The 25426-nt window shown below is 49.8% G+C and overlaps 9 protein-coding genes across 9 annotated transcripts; 3 read left to right on the top strand and 6 right to left on the bottom strand.

Moving 5' to 3' along the window:
- On the bottom strand, window positions 1-1788 carry ANOM_008178 (putative cell wall protein; the record flags this gene model as incomplete). Its single annotated transcript, XM_015553434.1, has 1 exon — window positions 1-1788. A coding segment is annotated over one exon (1788 nt), but the record flags the coding sequence as incomplete, so codon positions are not given.
- Window positions 1789-5450: 3662 nt separating this feature from the next.
- On the top strand, window positions 5451-7967 carry ANOM_008177 (serine/threonine/tyrosine protein kinase MPS1; the record flags this gene model as incomplete). Its single annotated transcript, XM_015553433.1, has 1 exon — window positions 5451-7967. The coding sequence occupies one exon, from the start codon at window positions 5451-5453 to the stop codon at window positions 7965-7967; it is 2517 nt and encodes an 838-aa protein (XP_015405283.1).
- Window positions 7968-8793: 826 nt separating this feature from the next.
- ANOM_008176 (uncharacterized protein) lies at window positions 8794-9166 on the bottom strand (the record flags this gene model as incomplete). The annotated part of the gene is made up of 2 exons (XM_015553432.1): window positions 8794-8849; window positions 8914-9166. The coding sequence occupies 2 exons, from the start codon at window positions 9164-9166 to the stop codon at window positions 8794-8796; spliced, it is 309 nt and encodes a 102-aa protein (XP_015405284.1).
- Window positions 9167-9621: 455 nt separating this feature from the next.
- On the bottom strand, window positions 9622-10821 carry ANOM_008175 (rRNA-processing protein NSA2; the record flags this gene model as incomplete). Its single annotated transcript, XM_015553431.1, has 5 exons — window positions 9622-9837; window positions 9899-9927; window positions 9987-10070; window positions 10126-10225; window positions 10280-10821. Coding segments are annotated over 5 exons (771 nt in total), but the record flags the coding sequence as incomplete, so codon positions are not given.
- A 676-nt stretch (window positions 10822-11497) lies between these two features.
- Window positions 11498-12216, top strand: ANOM_008174 (mitochondrial 54S ribosomal protein bL21m; the record flags this gene model as incomplete). The annotated part of the gene is made up of 2 exons (XM_015553430.1): window positions 11498-11582; window positions 11636-12216. 2 exons carry the CDS (start codon window positions 11498-11500, stop codon window positions 12214-12216), a joined length of 666 nt encoding a protein of 221 aa, XP_015405286.1.
- Window positions 12217-12649: 433 nt separating this feature from the next.
- On the bottom strand, window positions 12650-14536 carry ANOM_008173 (GMC family oxidoreductase; the record flags this gene model as incomplete). The annotated part of the gene is made up of 1 exon (XM_015553429.1): window positions 12650-14536. The coding sequence occupies one exon, from the start codon at window positions 14534-14536 to the stop codon at window positions 12650-12652; it is 1887 nt and encodes a 628-aa protein (XP_015405287.1).
- A 1085-nt stretch (window positions 14537-15621) lies between these two features.
- ANOM_008172 (VOC family protein) lies at window positions 15622-17028 on the bottom strand (the record flags this gene model as incomplete). Its single annotated transcript, XM_015553428.1, has 1 exon — window positions 15622-17028. The coding sequence occupies one exon, from the start codon at window positions 17026-17028 to the stop codon at window positions 15622-15624; it is 1407 nt and encodes a 468-aa protein (XP_015405288.1).
- A 1988-nt stretch (window positions 17029-19016) lies between these two features.
- ANOM_008171 (fungal specific transcription factor domain-containing protein) lies at window positions 19017-21851 on the top strand (the record flags this gene model as incomplete). The annotated part of the gene is made up of 10 exons (XM_015553427.1): window positions 19017-19041; window positions 19117-19296; window positions 19360-19815; window positions 19873-20315; window positions 20373-20518; window positions 20570-20590; window positions 20641-20719; window positions 20858-21050; window positions 21123-21291; window positions 21356-21851. 10 exons carry the CDS (start codon window positions 19017-19019, stop codon window positions 21849-21851), a joined length of 2208 nt encoding a protein of 735 aa, XP_015405289.1.
- Window positions 21852-22472: 621 nt separating this feature from the next.
- On the bottom strand, window positions 22473-24699 carry ANOM_008170 (putative C6 transcription factor (OTam); the record flags this gene model as incomplete). Its single annotated transcript, XM_015553426.1, has 2 exons — window positions 22473-24213; window positions 24308-24699. The coding sequence occupies 2 exons, from the start codon at window positions 24697-24699 to the stop codon at window positions 22473-22475; spliced, it is 2133 nt and encodes a 710-aa protein (XP_015405290.1).
- Between the last annotated feature and the right edge of the window lie 727 nt (window positions 24700-25426).

Here is a 25426-nt window from a genome sequence, read left to right as displayed (position 1 = left end):
GCTGCTGGCCTCGTCACTGGGGGCAGGGCCGCTAGAAGCAGGGCCGCTGGGAGTAGGAACAGCAGGAACGCTCACAGACTCAGAACCGGTAGGGCTGACATCAGTGGGGACAGGGCTGGAAGGATATTCAGTGGTGGCGCTGCCAATGACGGTCTCAGAAGTAATGGTATCGCAGGGAGTGCTGCTGGCCTCATCGCTGGGAGCCGGGCCGCTAGGAGTAGGGATAACAGAGCCGGAGCTGACACCAGAAGTAACACCGGTAGTGGCAGAGCCAGCGGGCACGGAAGGAACGTTGCTTCCAGTGGCACCGGCACTGGTGGGGACAGGAGTCGGCACAACAGGAGTTGAGGCAGCGGGAGTAGAGGCAACAGGCGTAGAAGCGGGAATGCTGGGAACAACGGAGCCGGAAGTAGGGGGGCGAATGTGGGCGCCAGACCCAGTGTCGCAGCCAGAAAGCCACTGAATGAGGATGAGGATAATCTGAGTGTCAATCTCAACACCAGCAGCACCACCACAGACGGCAGCGAGCTGAGCACGAGCGTCGATGGAAATGGAGACGAGGCTCTGGCCAGAGATGAGAACGGAGATCACACCACGGAGGTTGGTGCCGATAAGGGTGTCAACAGTTCCGGTGAGGAAAGAAGTGATATCAGTGAGAAGACCACCGCTCACATCAACTGCGACATCGGCAGAAACAGCAAAGGTAAGCCAGAACAGAACAACAGACTTAAGTTCGGCACCAAGACGGCAGCTGGAGCCAGAGAGCCAGATAGCCAAAGCGGTACGGACTTCGACGCTGAGATCAGCAGCGAGGCCACCCTTAGCACAAGCCTTGAGGGCCGTGAGGATCTCAACCTCAAGGTCAGCAGCAATGTCGGCCTGGAGGAAGGCAGAGAGGGAAGCTTGAGCACTGGCAACCAGAATTCCAGACTCTTCGACGAGGCTGCCAATAGCAGCACCAGCGGAGATAGTTGCCAAACCACCAGAAGGAAGAGAGCCAATGGAGACGACACCGGTTTCGATCTTACCCTCCAACCAGGCCAGAACAGAGACCTTCAACGAATGGCTCAAGGTGCACTCTGAGCCAGAAAGCCAAACCTTCAGGGCAGCCTTAACATCTGCGGCCAGATCGGCAACAAGACCGCCGCCAGCACAGAGGCCAAGACCAGCCCTGATGTCGACATCAAGACCAACACCAAGGTGTCCAGAGAGGAAGGTAGACAGGGAAGACTGAGCCGAAGCGCTGAGCACAACTTCGGCAGAAAGATCGGTTGCGGAGAAGATACCGTCAAGGGTCACATACAGATCACCCTTAGCGGCAATGTCGGCACAAGTGGGGATGAACAATGACAGTCCAGCACAAACATCCACGGACAAGGTGGCAGAGGCTCCGCCCTGGGCCCAGGCCACGAGGGCTGCCTTCAAGGAGGCATCGAACTCAGCATGAGCCTGGAGCCATGCCACCAACTCTGCACGTGCGTCGGCATGAATAGTACCAGCAGTGCATCCCAAAGCACCACCTTGGAGGGCCGCGGCTGCCTGAGCGCTGATTCCCTCGAGGATGGTTACTGTGGTGTGAGCACTGCTGCCACCGAAGAGGAGGCTGATCAAGTCGGCCAAGCCCTTGGTGACATCCCCAATCTCCTGTCCAACACCCTCACCAATAACGACAATACCCTTGCCAATACCTTCCAGAAGGGGGCCAAGAGTACGGCTCTCGATATCGGCGGGGTAAGCAGCGACGGAGCTCGCCAGGCCGGCGAGCAACAGAAGGTTGTTAGCACGCATTATGCTAGAATAGCAACGAATGTGGAATGCAAGTCCAGGAAGACGTCGGCGGATGACTTCTTGAAGGAAAGCAGAAAATATCAAAGAAAAGACTGGCTGTTAGCAGCCAAAGTTTGTTAACGACAGACTGGTAAAAAGAAAGAACAATATCAAACAGAAAAAATGAAAGGCAGGCCCCGACTGAAGAGACCAAATGAAGCGATTGACGAAGGCTTGATGTCCAGAGAGAGGTGATCTTCGCTGGGGTTTATATACCCCTGAGGCGTCTGCTTCCATGGTTACTACTACCTTGTGCGATGGAGACCACACCCCAGCCCGGTTTTCCCTCATTGGAAGTTAGCACACGGCCCCTGGGAGAGTGGGAGTAACTGGAGTATCTGTGATCGTGCCGGATCTTCAAGGCCAAGTTAGCCGGGTGGATCCCTAACTGCCAGTGGGAAAGCAAATGGCACTGAGCTAACGTCAAATGTGGAAACCTTCGAAACACACCAAGCAGGACGAGAAAACTATTTCAGGCAACGGGGTTCGCTAACTCGAAATCCGAACCATGCGGGTCGCCAGTCTGGATCACAGGCTATACTTCGGTAGCTTGCGCAGCATTCGCCAGAGCCCGGCAGTCTGTGGGATAGTACTGATCACAGACCAAAGGCCCTTTCAATCAATTCCTCGGCCCAGGCTGTTCTAAAAATGAACTAGTACGATGAAGCCATTGATTCAATCATTCAAAGCATATTAGCGCCGAAACATGGGAGTAGGAGATTACGAGTCGACGGAAGTCGGAGGAAAGAACAGAAATTCAAAAGAAAAGAAAAAAATCAAAAATCAATGGTGGACTCAGGTGGAGTTCATGCACTAGAAGGAAGCGTTGGAGAAGGGTAAAAAAGAAAACGAGAAAGAGAAAAAAAATAATAATATTGTGCCGTAGATAGTACTGTGTAGTAACTTGCTCCAGGGGTTGGCTAGCAGCAAGCAGTGTCAAGAGAATACGGAATACTGCGGCTTTTCTGTTGACATTGACCAATAATGAAAGATCACCCACTCTCCTTTTGGCAAGGAAAACGATAATCGTAGAACTGGTCCACCCCCGAGTCGACCCATGGATGATCACCACAACCGGTGTTTTGCCCTCGGAGTGTTGCTCTATAAGCTTTTGATTGACTCGAGGCACCATAAGACGTGAGGTTCGTTCAGTCCTAGTCAAGATACGTCGGCGATTGGATACGCAGAAGGCCATAGAGAGACAGGAAAGCGTCATGGTCAATGCAGTATTAGAGTGCTTCATATAAATTTAATGTGTTGCATAAAGCTTAAACACCGCCTGCTGAGAGGGGGAGTTCGGATGCAAATCACCGGGTTTTCCTCCCGGGTGTACATACGCAGTACATACAAATATGATGAAGTAAAAAGTAGATATGATCTTATGAGCCTATCGAATCATCGCGAGTGTTAGTCAATACGACACTGATCAATTATAGCAGCAACTGTATTCTCCAGGGAAGGAATGAACACCGTCATTAGAAAAGAAAAGGAAAAACAAAAAAAAGGCCTAGGGTTGAGTGGGCGCCGTGAAAGCTAGGTCAGTTCCTTTCGAAAGGATTCCCCGTACGGAGTCACGTAAGAAGAAAGAACCCCGTCTCCTTGAGGGTCATGAGTGTAGCTGAAAATTGTGGAATGGACTTACCAGTTTGGGCACTAGTCAGGGACCAAAGACGGCGGCGCTGGAGACTAGTAAGAGTCTTGGCTTGCTTCACCCTCCCAGCATTGGTCGACGTCGAGACCTCAAAAACAGGAATTCCCCGTACTCGTGGTTGAGAGTCGAAGGAAACCGATAGTGTGGAAGAGACTCACAATTGTCGAGGATAAAGGAGACCTACAGCGGTCCAGGCCATATTCACCGACATAGTCCAGAATAGTTGAATGCTAATCCTCTCGATAGCCTGCCTTTGGAGATCATTACCCAAGTAAGGGCGTTCCTGGATCCATGCGTTCATGTGCTTTTGTGGCCTTGGTTCCTAAGGCCCCACACCCCTCTGAGTGGCCTGAGCTGCCCCATTTGGCCGCCTTAACCGATGGGAACCAGGCTCAGATCGCGCTCAGTCAAGCGTTTGTTCGACTCTGTAACAAAAGTGGAGGACTCGCGGAGGGTTCGCAGTTTCATCACCTGCAGCTAGGACTGGATCCCTCTCGTTCTTCCCTCTATTCTAAGAAACCTTGAAAACTTTAACATCCGTATCTCGGCATATTAACTGAGTTCGGTCATGGTTGACAAGAGGTTCTTCAAGGTTGTAACCTTATCAGCTAAAGTTCCTGTGACGGAGGGAATTTCTTGGATGCCAGGAGAAGAAGGTCGGAAAGATCCTTGGATGACGACTAGTCAGGTTCATTCTAGCTTTTCGAAGCAGGTGACCCTCAGGTGATCTATGTCAGATGCAGGTCTATTTAGATTGTACTCCGTACTTTACACATTCAAACTCGACACATTGAAAAACAATGTACTCCGTATGTACAGAGTAGTGTACCTGAACACGGTGGTATCCAGCTCTGATTAATGCTACTAGTATATGTACTCTGTGCGCACCCTTCCCTTTATGCATCGAACATGTATGGTGTAGCAGAGAATTCTCCGAACCCATGGAAATGCCGACATTTGGTCAATGTCGGGATACTACGCTGCATTATCTTGGGGAATCTCCAATTACCAAATCACGACCGGTTAATAACTCCGGCAACTATACAGACAAGATAACTACTACTACATGTTCATTGGACCTATCACTTCCATTGCTCCCGAAGGAAAGCCGAGACTGGCCGTAAGTATGTCCACTTACCTGAGGGTAAAGTAACCATCGTATGATTGTTTAATTAGACATATGCATGAACAGTACTCCGTACTCGTGATATCTACGTTAGCTAGTAGTTTAGTTGTATGTAGCAAGGATAGTTAGGTAATTGACTTGCAGCTAAGAAATCGGCCATGCGTTGGGCAGTCAGCACTACTGCTTCACCCCTGGAGTGTTAGCTCCATGCTAAACCTCCTGTGTGCAGCGAACATATTACGTAGAGATATCCATGGTCGTCGAGAACACGTCCGAGAAGGTTTTAGGGTGAGTTTCAGATGAAATTTAATCTAAATAGGGTTGTTTTGACGTTTGACTCCCGAAACTCAGAAAAAGCGAGTAAATTTATGGTAGAGCCATACTCAACCTATTGTAGTGGCAAAATTCAAGTACTTTATTTGAGGAAGCAGGTGTAACTTGGCGTGACATATAAACCATGCCCAGTCCTACTTGAATACACTATGTTTGACAAAATAGAAGCGGTTCTATGACTCGTGAGGGAACAAAACGCCCAGTCAAGAAGTAGATTATGATGTATCTACATGATGTAGAAGATACATGGATGTGAATGTGTATGTACAACTGCAGCAAATGAAGGCCATGCTTTGTTGTCATCCCACCATTGCCGTGGCAACACCACATCACGTGATATAATACCCGCTCCCCAGCCTCCCGTAACGTTGTTTCTTCGAGTACGTTGATCTCCGCCCGGTATACACAACAAGTAAAAGTCGACAACCTGGCGGCCAACGCCTACCTGTACTTTTTGGGCAGCGGGACCGACGCATTGGCGGACGCGTCCATGTGGCCTCGCTTTGAATCGCTATGATGGCTTCCACTAACTCCCTCTCCGCAGCATATACGGGTAGTCTCCATCGACAGCCGTCATCCCGACAAATGTCCCGCGCCTCGGGGTCTCGCACCGGCTCCAGGCGCACGTCACCGGAATTACAGAATTCGGCCGCACCTAGACGCAATGAACTATCAATGTCCAAGCGTTACTCTGCCGGCGATAGCTCCGATGACGAGGTTCCAGAACCCAAATTCAGTGCTTCCGTCAAAGCCTTGCTTGATGAAGATGGGTTAGACATATCTCCTCGCCTACGCCAAAATGGCCAAAGTGATCGTTATCAGAGCGATCGCGTAGCTTCAGCATCAACGAGCCAAGAGAGGCACTCCCGCACAGCATCTCCCAACGACCGGTCGACTGGGAGCCCGGCGCCTCGGGTTGTTCGCATTGGACCTGGCTTGACCAGCAGCGCAAGGTTTCGAAGAGAAGGATCGCATGTTTCAGGCGGTGAGGATGCCGACTCTGAAGCGAGGGGAAGTTCGCATGATTTCGTTACGCCAGCTCCAAGGCATCGCAGTGTTCGCATCCCTGGCTCACGTAGTGGCACGCGATCCCCCGCGTCTATATCGCCCTCCCAACGGCGATCGGCTGATAGGAGCTCTGTTGAAGAACACGATAGCGCAAGTCGCCTCGAAGATGGAAGGAGAGCAAAATATGAAGATGATTACGCACCACGTCTGGGCACCGCGTCTGTATTGCGGAGTCGGAATGGAGAGGATGTGGGCATTCATAGTTCGCTTCGTGTGAAAAGGGTAGGAAGGCTTACAGGAACATTTCTGAATGGACCAGCGAGAAGAGGCGTACTCCGTCGGCAAAGTGAAGAAAACAACGATCCAGACAATTACAAAGAGTCAAACCCTGATGGAAACTATGACAATGATGACTATCATTACAAAAGCACGACAAAACCATCGTCGCCCAAAGTGTCATGGGCAACAGAACCCAGCCCGCCACATAGATCGGAAGGATATCGATCGTATGAAGCTGCTGGTACTTCAGCGACTGAGGGCCCCTTTTCGAGGTCCTCTTCACCCAAGTCTTATGGGTCATACTCGAAATCGACACCTGGCTCATCATCAGAGGCGTCATCATCCAAACCTTCAAGCGCGAGGGATCAACCTGTTTTCAAAGTCCCCCCTCCGCCCACACTACCTGCAGCTCGCGATCAAGAGAACGAGCCTCCACCGACCTTCAAACGTGTGAAACAACAGGGGTTTAACTTGCTTGACAAACCAGAAAAGCTCTCAATGACTCATGGGGACGAAAGGAAAGAAAACCTAGAAACGCCAGCTGGAAATTCACCCAGAAAGATCCTATCGACTCGAAGCAACAATACCCCACATAGACCGGCCCCTCCCCCCCCAAAGATGTCCGTACTTGAGACTGCTACAGCAACAGGAGGTGCGGCTACCGCATCCTCATCCCGCAAAAAGCGCAATCAAGTATCGGTTAATCACAAACCCTTCACGCGATTAGACTGCATTGGCCGAGGCGGAAGTTCGCGCGTGTATAGAGTAATGGCTGAGAACTACAAGATTTTTGCCCTAAAACGGGTGAACTTGGAGGATGTCGATCCCGTAACATTGGCTGGCTACAAGGGAGAAATTGACCTACTCAAGAAATTGGAAAACCTGGACCGTGTCGTACGCTTGTTTGACTGGGAGTTGAACTCCGACAAACATACTCTCAGCGTACTCATGGAAATTGGAGAGTCTGATCTAGAGAAGATACTGACATACCGACTCAACGCCGAGGATGCTGTTTTTGATATCAACTTTACTCGGTATTACTGGAAGGAGATGCTGGAGTGTGTTCAAGCAGTCCATAACTACAACATTGTTCATTCGGACTTGAAGCCCGCAAACTTCCTTCTTGTACAAGGGAGGCTGAAACTGATCGACTTCGGAATCGCGAACGCCATCCAGGACAATACGGTCAACGTACACCGTGAACAGCAAGTTGGTACGCCAAACTATATGTCACCAGAAGCTTTGGTTGATTCGAACGCCTCGCTCGGGTTGCCGGCAAGCGTTGGAAAAGTGATGAAGCTTGGTAAGCCGAGCGACGTCTGGAGCTTGGGTTGTATTCTCTATAAGATGGTGTATGGCCAGCCTCCTTTTGCAAAGATCGCCAAATACTATGAGCGCATCTTGGCCATCCCCAATCCAAATGTCAAGATTGATTTCCCCGCCTTTGGAGTTGGAGGAGCGCTCATACCCCCAGGACTGATCCGGACGTTGAAGGGGTGCTTGCAACGTGATCAGACATTACGACCGACCGTGGATCAACTCCTGGCTCAGAGGGACCCATTCTTATACCCTGAGGCGCAACTTGAAGGAGCTGTTCCCGTCACCCAGGAAATGCTCAACAGGATTTTGGTGAATGTAGTAAATCACTGCAAGGTGCGCGGCATCCCCAAGGAGGAAGAACTCGCGGCTTGGCCTGCTGGATTTTTTGCAAAGATCAAAGCAGCATTGGAAGAGAACGCATGATGACACTTGACTCGACTAATTTCTTTTGTTTTATGTTGGCCCTCGAATATTTCTTGTTTGATATCCTGAATGATCCGACGATCCGGCGTTCATGCCTGCCTATTGGACTGGTTCCGCCCAGCGTGGAGTATTTCCTTTGTTTTGCACTTCTTGGATCTATAATATTACCTTTTGGGTACACGGACTTGGTGTTTTGAGGACACGTTTGGGCATTGTATATGGATCTTTTGTCACTCATGGATGCATTGGAAGCTGTAAATTCAGCGTGGGTTGGGAGTTTGAGTATACTTGGAATATAATAGCATTCATTCAAATATAACCTTGTGTGTTATCTCGAAGAGCTTTTTAGTGTGGGTAATACGTGACCTACCTACACAACAGATCTCTTGTTACTTATAAATCCCCATCGGCACTGCCCCGCAATACAACCACATCCAAGTAGCCTCATTCACGCTAGTATAAGCATACTCTACTCGAGGTATTAGCTCTTGGTATGTCCCTTTCGAGTGGGGGAATACAGGCGGTGAGGTATCTGCCAAAGTGCCATATGTGTCGGCGACGTGAAGAAATATATACTTGCATCTGATCAAAAACTAAACCACAAAGATATCAGATAGTATACGCAAGTTCAACCTGTGTTCCTGTACACACTATAGCCCTAATCTTTGCCCTCAGAGCTCGACATAATCGGTCTGTAATGAATACTATCTATTATCGTTGATGTTACACATTTGTCATATCTGAATATTATCCTCCAACTAGACTATATCAATCAAGCTTGTTTCCAACAATCAACATTAAACGACACCATACATTTCCCAGAGTTCTATTCCCAAAATGGCTGCTCCCACCGCACAGCACAGGCAACCAGAACCGGACTGCCTACAGGGTCTCGACCCAGCTCCCGGGCCGTCCTCTCAAAACACCCAACTCGGTAAGAACTGACGGAACTTGGCGAAAGCCCCAGGACCGGGACCCGGGTATGCCCCGGGGCCGAGGGGATGCTCGGCGCACATGCGGACGTCGGCCATCGTAACGCCCTCGGGCAGCTCTGCCGGGTCAATCCTCATCACGCCCAGGGATCCGCACTCGGCTTCCGCCGCGGCGACCTCGTCGGGGGTTGCGTCTGGGCGGAGAGCGGCGAGGGCGGTAGTTGTGGAGATGCCGAGGAGGAGGGAGAGGTAGGTAAGGAGTTTCATGTTGGAGTTGGAGTAGGTGATGATCTTATAGAGTGGTGTAGTTAGCCCTAGAGGGGGGAAAAGATGAAGAGTAAAAGAGGGCTGATCAAGAAAGAGAGATGGGAGGAAAGGGATTTTGCAAGGAAATGAAGAGTTTAATACGTTGGGAAGCAGCAGGCTTGACCCTGGCTGCTACTAGCGAGCAAGGGTATACGACTCACGTGCTGAGTAGGAGCGTGGCGAGGGTAGTGCTGGATCTCAGCGCTTAGCCTGGTTGGGAGATTGCTTCTTTATACTGGATAGGACAGCTATGGAAGCGAACAGGCGACGTGGCCAGCCCGACTGGTCGGTACCCTTGTTTGCTGCCTGGCAAGGATCTATCTAACCACTGGGCCGTCGAGTGGAGCCACAATAGAAAAGCTGGCTGTACGTGAACTGATAACCTAAAGAATAGGCCTACGAAGATATACTGCAGCGAATGATGTTCCAATACAATTGCAATCGGATATGGATCAAGACGATACTTTTGATAAATGACACATTGCGCGCCTCGAACGCCGCCGGCGAGTAAGGGAAGAACGGAAAGCCAAAGACAAAAATTCTATGACATCAGATGGTATCGAAGATGAAGAATGTAAGTGGTAGGGCTGATTCATGAACGTCGACCGTAGAATGATTAAACGAGGAGAACACTGTGGACCGAAAGTTAGCAATCTAAGTAGTCAAAAGGGCAGCAAGGCTGGGGAAACATACGCGTTGACGCAGCCGTCGTTTTCAGGGTTCTAGATAGACGATTAGCATATCGGATTGCTCCTTTCAAACAAGTTCCAGGCATATTTACGTTACTGATCTGTGCGTATTTACCCCAGACAACGCGTCCACTGGTTGTTACCAGGCCTAGTTCCGAAACGTTCACTTCGACAATCTTTCTTAGGGTTAGCAAGCATTTCATCGGAAGGCGGGACAGAAGCAGAACATACCGTTCCCTTGGTCAAAACACCCAGAGAAGTGTACAGTGGGTTCTGGGGGTTCTTCTTAACCGAAATAATGGGTAGTTGAACAGTGACTCCCAGCTCGGGGCTAAATAGGAATAACCATCAGCAACAATTCCTTGCAAAGGAGGGAAGAACATACTGTGTGACGTTGGCCTTCTTATAACGCAAACCCATGGGTCTGATGAAACGTTCACGCTTGGGGTTCACACGGGTGAAGTCATTGCCGACGAAAGTGGGCTTCGTGATCATTCTCTTCCAGGACTTCTTATGCGTCTTCTTTCCGGTGTTGACAACCTTGAACATCTCCTCCTCACTGATACCCTTGACCTTAGGCAGAGGCACCGCGAACTTGGCGGCCTGTTCCTTACGCTTATCCTTGATAGCGCTGGAAAGTGCCTTGGCATTGGTGGCCTGGGAACGGTCGAGCAGATACTGGGGCAAAGGCGTCTTGGATGGCTCGTCGGGCGCGGAAGACTTGACATTCTTCTCCTCCTGCGCCTTGATGCGCTTCCTCATCTGGATCTTCTCGGCATGGCGCTTCTGCTGGTACAGCTTGGCCCTCAGACCACGCAAGTTCTGGGCATCCTTGGATTGCTGGTGGACTTCACGGGCTTGGCGCTTGCGGACTCGCTCGTCATGGTCAAGACGCTTTCCGTGCTGCTTTTGCCAGCGCTCGATATACCTGGGAGTGGTCAGTATATGGTGTTGGGGTGACGGAGAACAGTTGACTGAGGCAGGAAGACGAACTCGTTCTGAGGCTGTAGTTGGGAAGAAATGTTAGTTACCAGTATCCATTATCAAAGTCTTCCAGAGCGGCGCTCGAGTGACTCGGGACATTTTAATGGGCGGCTGAGCGATCTAGACATATCTGGGAGGTCATAAACGTACCATGATTAATAGAAACCAATGGGTTGGGATGGTCCGATATTATCAACTCTGTTGGCGGAGATGTAGAAAAAGTTCGATGCACGGATAGAGTGGCTTGGTATCGATAAATCACGTGATATACAGACCGACATAAACTTCACTCTTCCAAACAAGAGAACTTCCTATGCAGCAGACCCAGTTGAATACATGTACTTTATTCTATTTTCTTAGCAATATAGCCATCAATCCCATTTCTCTCCTGCAATTTCAGAACCAATCTATCAGTCTCAATCGCCATAGAAAACGTTGGCACCAGCCACATCACGTGCCTAACCACATCGGGATCCACTGGAATTTCTCGCGGCCTCAAGTTCGGACTGATACAAGAACTGTCCACCACGTCCATTGCGACATTAGTCTTGTCTTTTCCAATCCGGAAAAACAAGTACAGGATTACGAGGCGGCCAAAAATTCTGCAACAACCACAGAAATGTTTTCCCGAACGGCGCTCGCCAGAGCCTTCGCACTGCCATTCGAGCAGTCCGCCCGGCCTCTCAACACCACCTTCGGGGCCTGTCTGCGTCAAGCATCCACGACGACCACGACCTCGCAATCACACCCTGAGCAGCCCTCAGAACCACTAAGCGCAAACCCCCGCGCTCAGACCAGCACACCCAGCCAACAACCATCCACCTCCACACCGTCGAATACCATCCCAACTTCCAAACTCCCCGTGCTCCGACCTTCACCTCCCCGTTAAAAGTGACCAAATCCCTTCTCGAGAAGTTGCCGTACCTGACGACTCAAAAGCCACACTACATCACTGCTCACCTCCACGACAACCCCTACCTTCTCACTGAAGGTGACCACCTCCGTCTCCCTTTCTTGATGCCCAAGGTGAAGCCCGGGGATGTCATTCGTTTCAACCGGGCGTCTGTTCTGGGATCTCGCGAGTTTACGCTCAAGGGGGCACCGTACATCGATGAGCGGCTGTTTGAGTGCCGAATGCGTGTTATGGGAGTGGATTCGGAGCCATTGCGGGTGAAGGAGAAGACGAAGCGCAGACAGCGACACGTGAGAAAGGTGCGCAGCAAGCATCGGTATACCCTGCTGAGGGTCATGGATGTCAAAGTGAAGACTGCGGAGGAGTTACTGGAGGAGGGTGCTGTTGTTGTCGAGGATGGACAGGATGTGGAAGTCAAGGCATAAGTGGGTTCTCCATTCGAAGGATACTCGATATGAATAATGGAGGATGGGGAGGGGTAGAGAAAACATTTGCATTGGAGTTTCAGCACTTCAGGCTACGGCTGGATGGACCACGATGATCTTTTGGTCTTGTTCGATATCTGTTTATTGGGCATTGAGGCAACATGTACAGATAGATTTTGTGCACATTGGATAGTGCATTGTATTGTATTCTATATTGGAATTTGAATGTTTAACTCGAGCCGAGAAGTGTTGTTGCGATAGAGAATCTGTTCAACAGTAAGTGGTGTGCCATACATTGATAGTACTTTCGCTCCAACATTATGAACCAAGGACATCAATTAATCATTACTAGGTCTGACAATAATATAATAATATACAAATCATATACAACCGAACGCCATATGTGCAGTCTAAAAATTCAAAGGGCATAACGTTACTGCGCGCTCAAAATCTCGTCTGCAATCTTCTCTGCAAGAGCGTATACCACCGACTGAGGGTGTCCTGGTGGTAGGAAAGGAAAGCTACTTGCATCGACGACACGCAGACCCTGTACGCCGTATACTCGCGCATCACTATCCAGAACGGCCATGGGATCCTCCTGGCGGCCCATCTTACAGGTACCCGAGACATGGTAAACAGTCGTTGAAGTACGGCTGATGAACTCGCGAATTTGCTCATCAGTCGTGACATTGGTCCCTGGGTAGTGCTCTACCGGATCGGCAACCCCTAATTCAGCGAGCTTCTCCCACACCTCTCGACCGCGTTTGAACCCTTGGATTGCTAGCTCCATGTCCGTGGGATCAACCAACCACTGGGGGTCAACGACGGGCAGGATGTTCATATCTGGTCCTGCCAGGGAGATCGTCCCGCGAGATTGCGGTGCAACGAGAGCTGTGGCGATCGTGCCGTAGTTATAGCCATCCGCTGGATCGACAGTATTCCTGCTGCTGCCGTCGCCAAGATAAGCAGCGACGGTAAGCAATTCAATTTCAGGCCAGTCGTTTGGAACAGCAGCGAGGGCTTGGATTGACTGATTTGATAGCTGGGAACGGTACGGCTCTGGGAGCTTCTCCCAACCATAGTAACTGGATGAGAAGATTGAGAGCGGCCCCGAGGCATTCTGGAGGTATTGCTGCGTGAATTGCTCTACGAGTGTTTGGTTGCTGAATGCAGAGGCTGTTTGAGCATTCACACGGTGCGAAGACCCAAACATTACGTGGTCTTGCATGTTCTTGCCGACGCCTGGCAAGTTGCTAATGCAAGGGATGCCGAATTCGGAGAATTCATCGCATGGACCGACCCCAGAGACCATCAATAGCTGAGGAGATTGAAGCGCTCCTGCAGACAGGATCACTTCTTTGCGAGCGGTTAACGTGAAGTTAACTGGTCTGGTGCCAAATGTCCCACCTGTTGAGACTTCAACACCGGTAGCGACATTGTTTGAATCAAAGAGAATCTTTTGTCCCAAGGTGTTCTTATACACCATCAAATCCGCGCCGTCATTGAGGGCGGCTTGCAGGAAGCTGGACTCGGATGACGAACGGTGTGCATTCTTCGGGTCAATTGTTGATGTTGCATACGCAGACCCCAATAGCTTGCCACTATTGAACCCATCAATCTGGTCCATACCGAGACCAACAAACGCTTTGCGCGCATAAGTGCCAAATTGATCGACTTCATTGCTGAACGATATCTGAAGAGGTCCCCCAGAAGGGCTGAACGCATCTGTGGCCTGAGTGTTGGACATATCGGCATAGGCAGCTTGATCGGGAGGCGTATAGTGACCAGACTTCTTGAAGAAGGGGAGCATGTTGGCAAAGGTATAGCTCTGGTCACCTACCTCATCTGCCCATTTCTGCATGCTGTCTGATGTAGGCCGTTGATACAGCATGTAATTCCTGGCCGAACTGCCCCCGAGGGTCTTCCCACGTGGATAGTGATGGGCGCGATTGCTGGTCCCCGGCTGTGGCTCAGTGGTAATGCCCCAGTCGACAAGCGGCTGGTAGTTGTCGGGGGACCACCCTGTGAAGTAGGTACAATAGCCCGGGACGACAGAAAGATTGCCATTGTCAACTTCATAGAATCCGCCGGCCTCCACGACAGCAACACTCTGGTTAGACCCACGCTGGGACAGGCGACTGGCAATAGTCAGACCAGCTGTTCCACCTCCCACGACCACATAGTCGAAGGTCGCGTCGGCTCCGGGGACACCGAAGGAGCTCCCCAAGAGCGGCCCTAGCTTCTCATAACTGTCGAGGTTGGCCTGAGGGCCAAATTGTGCATATGCCGTGGCTACAAAGCCTACGAGAGATAAACGCATTGTAATGAAATGAGGATATTAGGTTCGCCCGAAGAGACCAAAGACTTGCCAGATGATCGAGAATACCTACCGGACTTGAGAGAGGAATGCTCCTAGATATACTCTTACATTTAGATAATACTGGACAAGCCCCAATCTTCCGATTTTGGGGCCCAAGCATACGATATTTTTTTTTATAAACTTTTAACCATACAGTCCGAGACATAGCAGCCATGCAAGGGCCCGTTATAATCTGACTGGAGTAAACCACCTGAAGCATTGTAGGACTATAAATGGCGTCTGTTACTAAAAGCAGTCATGCTGACGGTATATATATAGATATCAGCAGATAGCAAAGTGTTTACAAAGTAAGATTGACATAGCCGTCTGTCAGTCAGGTTTAATATCCAAAGGATATGTGTTTTTCTCTCATGGGAGAATAAAGGTGGCAGTGTTGTGTCAGCCAGCACTGAGGAAACGTCGGATTGTAAGATACAATTATTGGAAATATAAAACCATATAGCTCGATAGTTTATGCAGGCTGAGTTGCTCGTTATTGAGTAAATGCGCGTCGTTAGTTGAGGGTTCATAGTGGAGGCGAATAACTTTTGAGGCTTGACGGATCACATCGGGAAGGATTTAGGGCTCGTCTGCAATTGCGGTGAGAGAGCAAAGAGACCCAGAGAACGACTATAGACAATGAACGGCCCGACTTTTCTTCGCGGGTGTGGAAATAGTCCAAAATTTAGTCTTCTATAATCTCTTTGTAGACCAAATTTGTAGACCTCATAGTGTCGAACTTTGTTGTTGTGGTGACACAACTTGGAACCGATGGCACATTCTCCTTTGTTCCGAACGCCTTCATTCCAGTGACTTTGATTAATTTCCGCCCCGGCCTTTGAAGGAGGAAAGCACGCTTCGTCAAGTGACCTTGATTCTGGCCAGTTCGGTGACGCGGATCCGTCGATAGTTTTCGACCGGAGAATTAGTGATCACATCGATGATCAACCACTGCTTATCGCTGAGATGTTGAGCGAGCGACGCTACTATCGTCTTTACATTGGAATGGTATGAACTAAGTCTAGTGGCCACATTCTGAAGTACTCTTACTCTAGAATCACATCCAATCCCAATTGCTTCCGACAGTTTTCCAAGCTGCTCTGCTGTATTTGTGCATAGAGATGGAACTCATCCATTATAGACGTCCCCAGCATACGTTGGAATCCATCCAAATCCGCTTCAGCTTCCATGACAAGCTGTTTTGATTGGGACGTGCTTCCTAAATTCGAATTGAAGATACCTCCGGCGGACAAGGGTAGAAAGTCCTCATACGTGACGGGCTCATACTCGATAATATTATTCTTGAGTAACTGTTCCAAGGTCACATTCCCCCCTTGCAGATCGAGTTGCGCGGGTTCTTGACTGTGTGGCGTTAAATGGTAACAAAAATACGCCAGCTGCTGAGACTGCAACTGAGCCATGTCGTCCGGGAACCCCTTGAAATATTTTACCAGGAGGCTTTCATATTCAGAAGCACTGACACGTCTCTCAGCAGACTCGGTATTGACCCGTGACAATATTGTGTCGTAAAGCTGGCGGCCTTTTCGTGTCAAAGCGTATCCGCGCTGCTCAACCTCTCCAAACCGAGCTGTATGTGATCCTTGCACATAAGCATCATGGGTATCTCGGAAGTAAACAGTCTCCTCCAATGCTTTGAAGCTTGTCTGACGGAGCAAGATCGGACACTGTCGTCGCGGGGGACCTTCAATGCGTTCCTTTGCCGGCATGCCATAGTCCTGCATCAGTTTCTGCACTAGATCAATATCGATCGTCCGAGGCGTGAGATGGTTAATATGACAACTGGGAAAGGAAACAACATCCGCAATCAGTGGATGCTCAGCTTTTAGAGTCTGATATTCCTCCATTGTCACAGTGGCCTTGGAATGCCACCGGAACGTCTCTAGTCCTTCCACGATAAACTCTCTGCACTCCGTCGGACTAAGCTGACCTTGATTCTCAGCCAGCTCAATGAGAGCGACTAAACGATCCGTAAAGATATTCCTTTGCTGTAGAGCTCTTTGCGCCAGCTCTCGGGTCTTCTCCGTCAACAACTCCATACGTAGAACCGTCGTGAACACTCGAAACGGGTGTTTGGATAACGCTTCCTTTGTCCAGGGACGAAAAGCAGTAGCATGCATCGGAAATCCGGCAGCACTCAGGTCGTAGTACCCCACAGGAAACATGCCCATGATTGCAAACATACGACGAATCGTGGAGAGTTCGTATGCGGTACCCAGCCGGATGGCCCCATGTCTTTCGACCCGGTTTCGCAACGGCAAGATCTCGTCCGGGTCAATCGCTGCGGTTCCTTGTTTCTGACTGGTGTTGATGGCTTCGGCATCTGCCTTCCAGACGAGATCTACGAGATCACCATAGAGGGGGACCTCGCTCTTGTACATTTCCGAAAGCGCATGGCAGAATTGGGCCCTGAGTGCGTCTTGGTCCCATCCCATTTGTAGATTATTAGTTCGATAACGCAAGCTATAACCAAACTTAGAAAAAGATATAGTAATTATATGTATTGACGCTAGGTAGGATTAGTACTGAACAAGTGATTGATTGAGCAGTGATGGTATATCACCAGACATCAACGTCTTATAAATCCCCCTACTCCGCACTGCTTACCGGTTTGATAAGAAGCAGTGCATCATCTGATAAGCTTACCATCTCCACGGCGTCATTCAACGTCTATAGTCGTGCTGTTCCGTCCTATCCGACGGAACTCGGATATCGTCCGCCTCCATATTCCACGCTTATTCTCGGGATCGAACGGTCTGTTAGGTAATATGCGAGGTTTAGACCATATCTATACGAATTTCATTCGAAGGATCTCCCCCCAGAAGAGGGGAGATGTGGGGAAAGTGTCGTATGTCGGGGAACCCTACCCGAGTCGGATCTTGATCTCGGCCACAGTGTGAGTTCGCCTTCCTGATTAGGTGTTCTATAGACTGAATCTGACGCTCTTCAGGAAGGTTGTTACTGAAATCATGAAGTAAGGTTCCCAACTAGTCGGGTCAATTAGTGATCGGTTATCTATCTATTTCCCCCAGCGGATAAGATAGGAGAGGTCCAATTGTCTTATCGGTTGTATGAAGGTGATAACGCCGATATGTAAAGATACGCGCATGTGGAACTTCTTATATACTATGTCTCCAGTTTGAGCTATAGATATTCATTTTCGGCTTATTGTATGCTATTTATTGGTGTTCTTGATGTTTCTTGATTCATAACGAGCGCCTACACAGGCCGTAGCTATGATACTCCGAATCAACCAGATCATAGATGTCATACTACAAGATCAATCGAGTTTGTTGTTACTTGATCCCCAGAGGTATGCTTCAATTATCAAACTCGTTATAGAGCAAATAGATGGATTGGGAACAACAAGATAGCTTTTATTTCACCCATTGGTGGATATGCCGTTATAAGAGTACCCGTCGGAACGGGTGTGGTTGTAGGGAATCCGTCGGAGGTTCATGCATATCCTGGAAACGAACTAGCAACGATTAGTATCTTAGATATATTTGGTAAAGGGACACGGCTAGAGAATTTATAGTCCAAAATGATCGACAGCCGATTCATCCAGGCGACATCGCTATGAGGTATCGGTTCAATGCACCATTCGTTGGTTGAATGCGTGTGCCAGTTGTAGAGACGGAGGACTAATTGAGACAGCCTTCAAAATCAAAACCTTCCTGATCCTTTGATAGCTAGGAGCTGATATATGATGTTAATTGAGCCGACTGGGTCGTCCAGTAATGTGTGCTAAGGTGCAGAGCATAATTGTAATCGTTCAGGAAGCACTACTGTAGACGAAGGCCATACTTGAAGGCTGGCCAGATTCTCGTGGTTATACATATAAATATTTGAAAGACAACCCCGGACCCATCGTACCCCCAGATAGCTACTAAGTGTAGAGCTTCCTTGGCTGTCTGGTGGCGATCGGTTCGGCGGGGAAAATAAATTAAATCTAAATTCTAGGTTAGTGTGGAGCCCATTCAATCATCTCGAGCACCCACCACTTAATGAAAATCTCGTCCAGCGGACTGTATAACGAAACTTATAATGAACAGAGGCGAGGCGATAACTGCAAAATTGCGCGCATCACGTCGACGGCATCCACGTGCTTCACGTGCCTGCGAGACCTGTCGCGTTCGCAAGACGAAAGTACTGTATCCTTATTTTCCAATCAACCGCTGCTAGTATACTAGAACTCCCCTGTCATGGATACCTGGGCTGATTGCGTCATGATAGTGTGACCAAGCAAAGCCATGCTCCTACTGTGCTTGTAAGCTGCCCCTCTTGATCGTGCTAGGACAGTCCAAGAATTGAATGCACCTTGCCAGGGACAATCTGCTAACGCAGACCATAGATCACGCACTTGACTGTGTTTACAGAGCTTCTGGTCAAAATGAAAGCTCAACACCAATAGTTAAAAGACATGCCCAAGCCAGGGGAGTGCAAAGGTTAGCATTTGTCCCCTATACCTTTCTGGCCTTCAAGACCTTACAATCATTTCGATATCGCTAGGGCACCTGCAGATCATGCTCGGCCATCTCCGTGGCCAGAAGTGAGTTCACCCAAGCAATTGACCTCGCAGCACCGTGGTACTCTGGATCTCCTTGCAGGAGAAGCAGCTCGTGCACCCCGTACAGCTATCAACCGCAATGCTACATCAGCCAGACGTCCTAGTTCCAAACACGAGAATGATGTCTTCGACGGTGAGATGTTACATCCTTATGAGGTTTATTCAAAGAGAGCTCATACTGAGTGAGTAACTATAGGAACCACCCCGGAGGTGTATGATTCAACATCTAGAGACGGCCTAAGCGGAATCAACTTACACACCAACGGCACGGAATTCTATGGCAACTCCTCGAATCTCGCCTTTTTTGGAAATCTATATGCGCGAGCTCGCAATCAGGCAGAAGCCAGAACATCGAACATACCCGAGAATATGTCTTCTAATCTTCCGGAAGAGGGCTGTCGTCTGGCGCCAGACCAGCCATCGAGTATGAAATATGTCTCACCTCAACAAGCACTTCACCCGACGGTGGACAAGGAACCGGCAAACGCAAAGCCTGCGACGAGGGCGGCCCAGCTGTCTATAGTTAACCTACTTTACAATCCAGGTTATCCTAGTACCTCCCCACCTCAGATCAACGGGCGGCCTGAGGATGATGGAAATAGACGATCCTCAGCCGTTGGGGACCAAAGAATCCCGCCTCGAACTATCGCTGGTGAGTACAAAATACTTGTGTTAACGGCAACCTGGCCCTAATCTAACCGGCTCTGAGGGATGGACAATGAAGATGCAGTGGCGCTAGCTATCGATGAGCTCTCCGACGAGGCACAACTTGAAATTGAGAAGATCTTCATCGGCAGCTACTTTTCAAACAAACATTATATACACCCTATGTTGTGTAAAAATGCTTTCATGCGAAGGTGCGAACAAGAAGCTTTCGTAGCTTCGAAACGAAGAGCATTCTGCCGTCGGACATCGAAGTTCAAAGGCTTATATTTCGCCGTGGTTGCCCTGGGTGCCATCAATGCCAGCCCTAATGAGACTTCTCTTCTGGATCATTATTCTAGTTGTTCGGCTGACGGACAAAAATACAGTTTTGCAGGGAAGCCGTCAGCCTTGGATTTTGCTGATTTCTACTTTGGCATTACAAAACAAGCCCTTGGGGATATATTCGAGAGCTGCTCCCTAGAGAGTGCCCAGACTCTCTTGCTCCTAGTGAGTCGAGTGTTTGTTGTGCTTGATTGATTTCTTATCTAACTAGGACATGGCTAGAGCATATTCTGTCAGAACGCTTTACGGCCTCACAGCTGCTTCATGTATAGCGGAATGGCAGTTAGAACAGCAATTGCAATTGGATTGGCATCTGGAATGTCCTCTCTGCCTCCAAGCATACGCAAAGAAGGCCGACGCACCTGGTGGTGAGTACTCGCCTGGTTGTCCTTTTCGCGTCTCAGAACTAAGTTATATAGGTGCATATACTCACATGAAGTGTGAGTCTCTCAGAAACACAATCAGGGTATACTACTAATATGCAATGAAGCGAAATGTGCTGTTCCTCGGGGAGGCTGGATAGCATGAAGCAGCTTGACCATTACCAGGTCACTGTACCTCCATTAAGGGTATAGGCTCCGATCAAAACGAGCCATAAGAGACCAAAAACTCACAATGTAGCAATAGGCAAATAACTGTGGCAGTCATGACCCCGAGGCAGAGGAGGACGACGTAGCATGATACCGGTCATGGTAGCTTTAGCGCAGATCATGTCAGAGGCGTCTCATCTGCTCTACCATTCACCGAAACGCCATACGAGCGAGATGTCGCAGATTGCAATGAGCCTTGATAATAAATTAGAGGAGTGGAAATCCAACCTACCCTCCTTTCTCAACGTAGACGTTGCCTCGCTCAACGATTCAGAGTGGGCGTTCAAGCAGAAATTAGTCTTACGACTGAGTAAGTGCTCCTTGATAGCTTTCAAACAACAATCACCCAGGAACAACCTACTTAAGTACAATCTACCTCCAGGATTCTACAATACGCGGATACTCATACATCGTCCCTTCCTGGCAGCATCAACATGTATCACCGAATCACCCAACCTACTCCAGCACGGCCATATCTGCCTAACAGCAGCAAGAGCCAGCATCCAAATGCAATATGAATCATTCCTACACAGAATCTACATACGAACCTGGTAATCAATCCCACCGCTTCCACTTCTACCAACCTGCCAAACTAACAGTACCAAAAAAAAAAAGGTGGTACAACACAACCTACGCCCTCTACGGAGCCATGATCCTCCTCCACCTAATCCTCTCCGGCTTCCCAGGTATAAGCGAGGAAGAGCTGCTCAAGGACGTCGAGAAAAGCCTCGAAATCTTCGACTCAATGACCAACATCGTCGTCGCTCGCCGCTGCTCCGAGATGATCCGTGAAGTCCTCGACGTAGCCCGCGCCTGTGTCGCAAGGCGTCGAGCAGTATCCGCTGTACCTGTCTTACCCCCTCATGCCGACACCAACATCGACTCATCGAGCCTAGAGGCAAATGACGACCAGAGTGTCCATACCCGGACGGATATGGCCCCGTTGGGGTCACAGGGCGAAGACGGGGATTTCTTTTTCTCGCTCTTTAACCAAGACGCTCAGCCTGATACCCGGGCTGAGATTCTGGCTAATCTAGTTGACCCGACGATATTGGAGGATTTTGCGTTCGGAAATGGGGGGAATGATTTTTCGTACTTTCTGGGGTTGTGATAACTATTGCGTTAGTATTCAATGAAGTGGTGGTCATATTAGAAAGTGAAACTTCTCTCTGTCCGCCCGTGTATGAGGTGATCAATTGGCAATAAGAGAGCGGTAGTGACACAATCTCGTTGGGGAGGTGAGGGAGGTATGTTCCGTCGCTAGCCTATGATGTGATGACGTGCTTTTGCGAAACTTCGCACATGGATTATCCAATATACTTCTGTGAGATAGCCCCCCCCATCGTAGTTTATCTACCATGACATACCTCTCTAGGTCTGCTTTTTACATGTATTATGGCTCGTGTGGCTATTAATATGCTCATAATTCATGCTATCTATCCGATCGCCATCCAGTCTATATCCATCATAACCTGATCCCATATGTACAAGCTTTGCTGAAAGAGCCATTCATCCATCCAGGGATATGTGATCATAATCAAACAGTTGATCATCAAGAGAAAATAAAACAAGAGGTATCAATCGATAACCAGACCTCGCAGTACGCCCAACATCTAATAACAGAACAGGAAGAGGTCATCAATGCATCAACACGGTATTCGTGGGGTGTCGGTGGTGCTAAAGTCCGACGATTATGTGAGGGAGGGAAAAGGAGGTAGGTGTAAAAAGGTGATTATAATGGTGGGATTGCATCGTCGTGGAGACTGTCCCCGCTGACTGATGTTGCTGGAGAGGCTAGGCCTGATATAACAGACGAAGTGCCCCCGCGTCCACTGTCGTTTCCGTGATCCATTCCCAGAATCGTGTTTTCCAACTGCGTGGCTGTGCCTGGATGGGGTTGAGTCACGGTCGGCTTGGCCGCGCTAGTCATCAGCTCGTCGATGCCCGGTTTCTCGGGCACATGCTGATCGAGCGTGTTGGCGTTGTCCAGGCTGTCCAGAGCGAACTCCATGAACTCGGCGTTCTTCTTGCTGACGCTCAGCGTCCAGCGGTACTCGCAGAGCCGGAGACGATAGAACTCTGCTTCCTCTTTGGTTGGGGATGTGATGCGAAGGAGGACCCCGAAGGATCCGATCAGAGCGAAGTTAGTCCGCGATGCGGCGGGCCAGAACGACCTCAGATGCGGCGGGCGAAGCCGATTCACGAAGTCCATGGCCGAGATCAATCGTGTTTTGGCGGCAGAGCGGCAGATATGCGACAAATAGGCATCGGCGGTATTGGGGGAGAGAGACCGGACAATACAGCGGTGGAGAGTGATTTCTGTGGCGAAGTAGGACAGGTGCAAGGCGCCGTTACGGGCATTGTCCTCGTTGATAACTTCAAAAAGGTCCCCGCCAGACTCCATTTTCAGCTCGGCCGGTAGACGTCCGAACCATTCCTTTAGCCGGATCTGCGCTGGTTTGGCGCGTTCCAAGATCATACGCGTCCGGTTGCCACCGGCGGCTTTGAACTCTTCGATCGCACGCAAGGTGTAAAAGCGATCCAAGATGTCGGAGAGGATCGTCGTTAAGGCGACCATGTGACAGAAATAGAGGGGACCGTGACCCACGGAGTCGTCGTCCTGAGAGTCATGGGTTGGGAATGCCTCGGCGAAATCTTGTTCGACTAGATCTTGTACCGTCCAGTTAAAGGATACGATATGGGACGGACGACCATGCACCAACGCGGACCACTTGTCCTGCATATACAATGCCCAGGCAAGACGTTTCCGGAGACCCTTCTCCCAGGTCTCCATCCGCCATCCAGAACAATCCTGATGGAGCCCTAGCTCGAAGCCGGCGGTGACCAATTGCGCGTTCAACGCGTGTGTGGCAATCGTAGACTTCTCCATCAGGAGCACGCCCGCTTGGATGGTGGAGATAGATGCATAGGGCAGAGACTCGATTAGTAGCTTCAAGGCCGTGCTCTCCAGACGAGCAGCATCTGGTCGTCGTACGGACTGGGAAGCCGGTCCCACATCCACAAATTTCAATGCTAGCACGTAGACAGCGGACAGTAAAAGCGGCGACAGGCCTTGTCGAGCGCGGTAAGAGTGACGAAACGAATCTTCCATAAGAATGGGGAAGGTTGGGTGAATATGTTCGAAAAACTTATCAATCAAAGTGGAGCCATAGGGGGCAACTAGGCTCTCAATGGCATCTAGGGAGGCAGATTGCGGGGAGTCCGCATGGGACAAGGTGTTAACCATCCGCATAAAGGTACCGTCGTCACCGAACTTTCGTACACGGGACGACGCAATGATGCCTTCGTGGTTCTGGTCCAAGGGGAGAAATTCGAGGAGGGCGGGTTCCAAGTCGGTGGTCAAGCCGATGTGTTGGGTTCGCTGATAGCAATACCCTGCTGTGATCCGGGCTTGGATGTTCAATGGCGAATGGGCAAGGTTAATTTTGGAAACCGGGGGGTTGGTCGAAGGTCTGTCAGCGGGAAAAGGATTAGTGTCTCCAGGTCTATCTATATGACGTCCGAGATCGGCCTTCGATGCCCACTTAAGGCTGGGGCAATCCATACCTCTTGGGCGATTCTACATCATCCAGGACAATGTCATCTAGCTTTCGCTTTTTGGACTGGACCTCCGCCGGACTCGGGAGACTCGTCACGGAGAGGGTAAATGTGCAATCTTGACGATGAAAATCGCACGAGTAGCATTTATTGACCATTTCGTTCATGGCACACCGACTCTTTCTGCGCAGACAGGCGTCACAACTTTGCCCATCCCGAGCTGGTCCAGGCACTCGGGGTAAGGCAGCAATGGATGTGGAAGGCGAAAGAGGCGTGGCGGTTGGTTGGTGAGACGGTTGGTTTTGTACCCGAGATCGAAGTAGTTGGTCTGACGGCTGGAACGAAGCAGCAGAAGCTGCCGGCGCAGTCGTCGAGGACTGCAACGTGATAACGGCAGCCATTCAGCAAGGAGTCTGGCAACAAGGGCACGGAGAGAGATAGATAATGGGCAGGGTGAGATCGAGAGATAGGAGATAATCTCTCACGAATAAGAGCGTGATACGGCTCGAAAGGGGAAATCAGTCACGTAACGGAGCCGGGACAGTCGGGGACTCCGCCAAGGAGCTCCGCAATAGCTGGGACACAGACCAGGATCCCCAAGATACTGGGTTATCTGGGGTTCAGGACGGTCTGGAGGCGACGAAGGAATCTAGTGTTTCTAGGTACACACGTCCGTGAGGCCCGGCTGACGATCGACCACGAGCCCACCAATGGTCGACGACTAAAAATGGAATGGTTGAATGGACGTGCGAACGGTAGCGGAGAAGCTTATCAGAAGACAAGTTGAAGGGAAGGCAGTCTTCCTTTCCAGATGTCGTGGTGCAATGGGCAGTGGTGATACGTCGGGGAAGGGAAGTAAGTACAGCAAACGGGGAGCGGAACCGGAGGCCCAAAGATAATCGTCACCAGTAATTCAATATCAGATATCTGGGGGTTGGGGGGGGGGATTGGCTTGTGGACAAAGAAAATCAAATAATTGAATCCAAAAGGCGAATCAAATCACTGATAATGGTCAATGATAAAAGATAATCTTATAATTGGAATGAGAAAATTGATAGTATCAGAGTTTCTCTCTCGCAGCACGCAATATCAGCAAAGTGGACCGTGTCCGCGCGATCAACACATCTA

The sequence above is a fragment of the Aspergillus nomiae genome (genome assembly GCF_001204775.2).
Source record: "Aspergillus nomiae NRRL 13137 chromosome Unknown contig00212, whole genome shotgun sequence".
NCBI lineage: Eukaryota > Fungi > Ascomycota > Eurotiomycetes > Eurotiales > Aspergillaceae > Aspergillus > Aspergillus nomiae.
The sequence above is the reverse complement of the archived record's forward strand: the minus strand, read 5'-3'. Positions and strand labels throughout refer to the sequence as shown.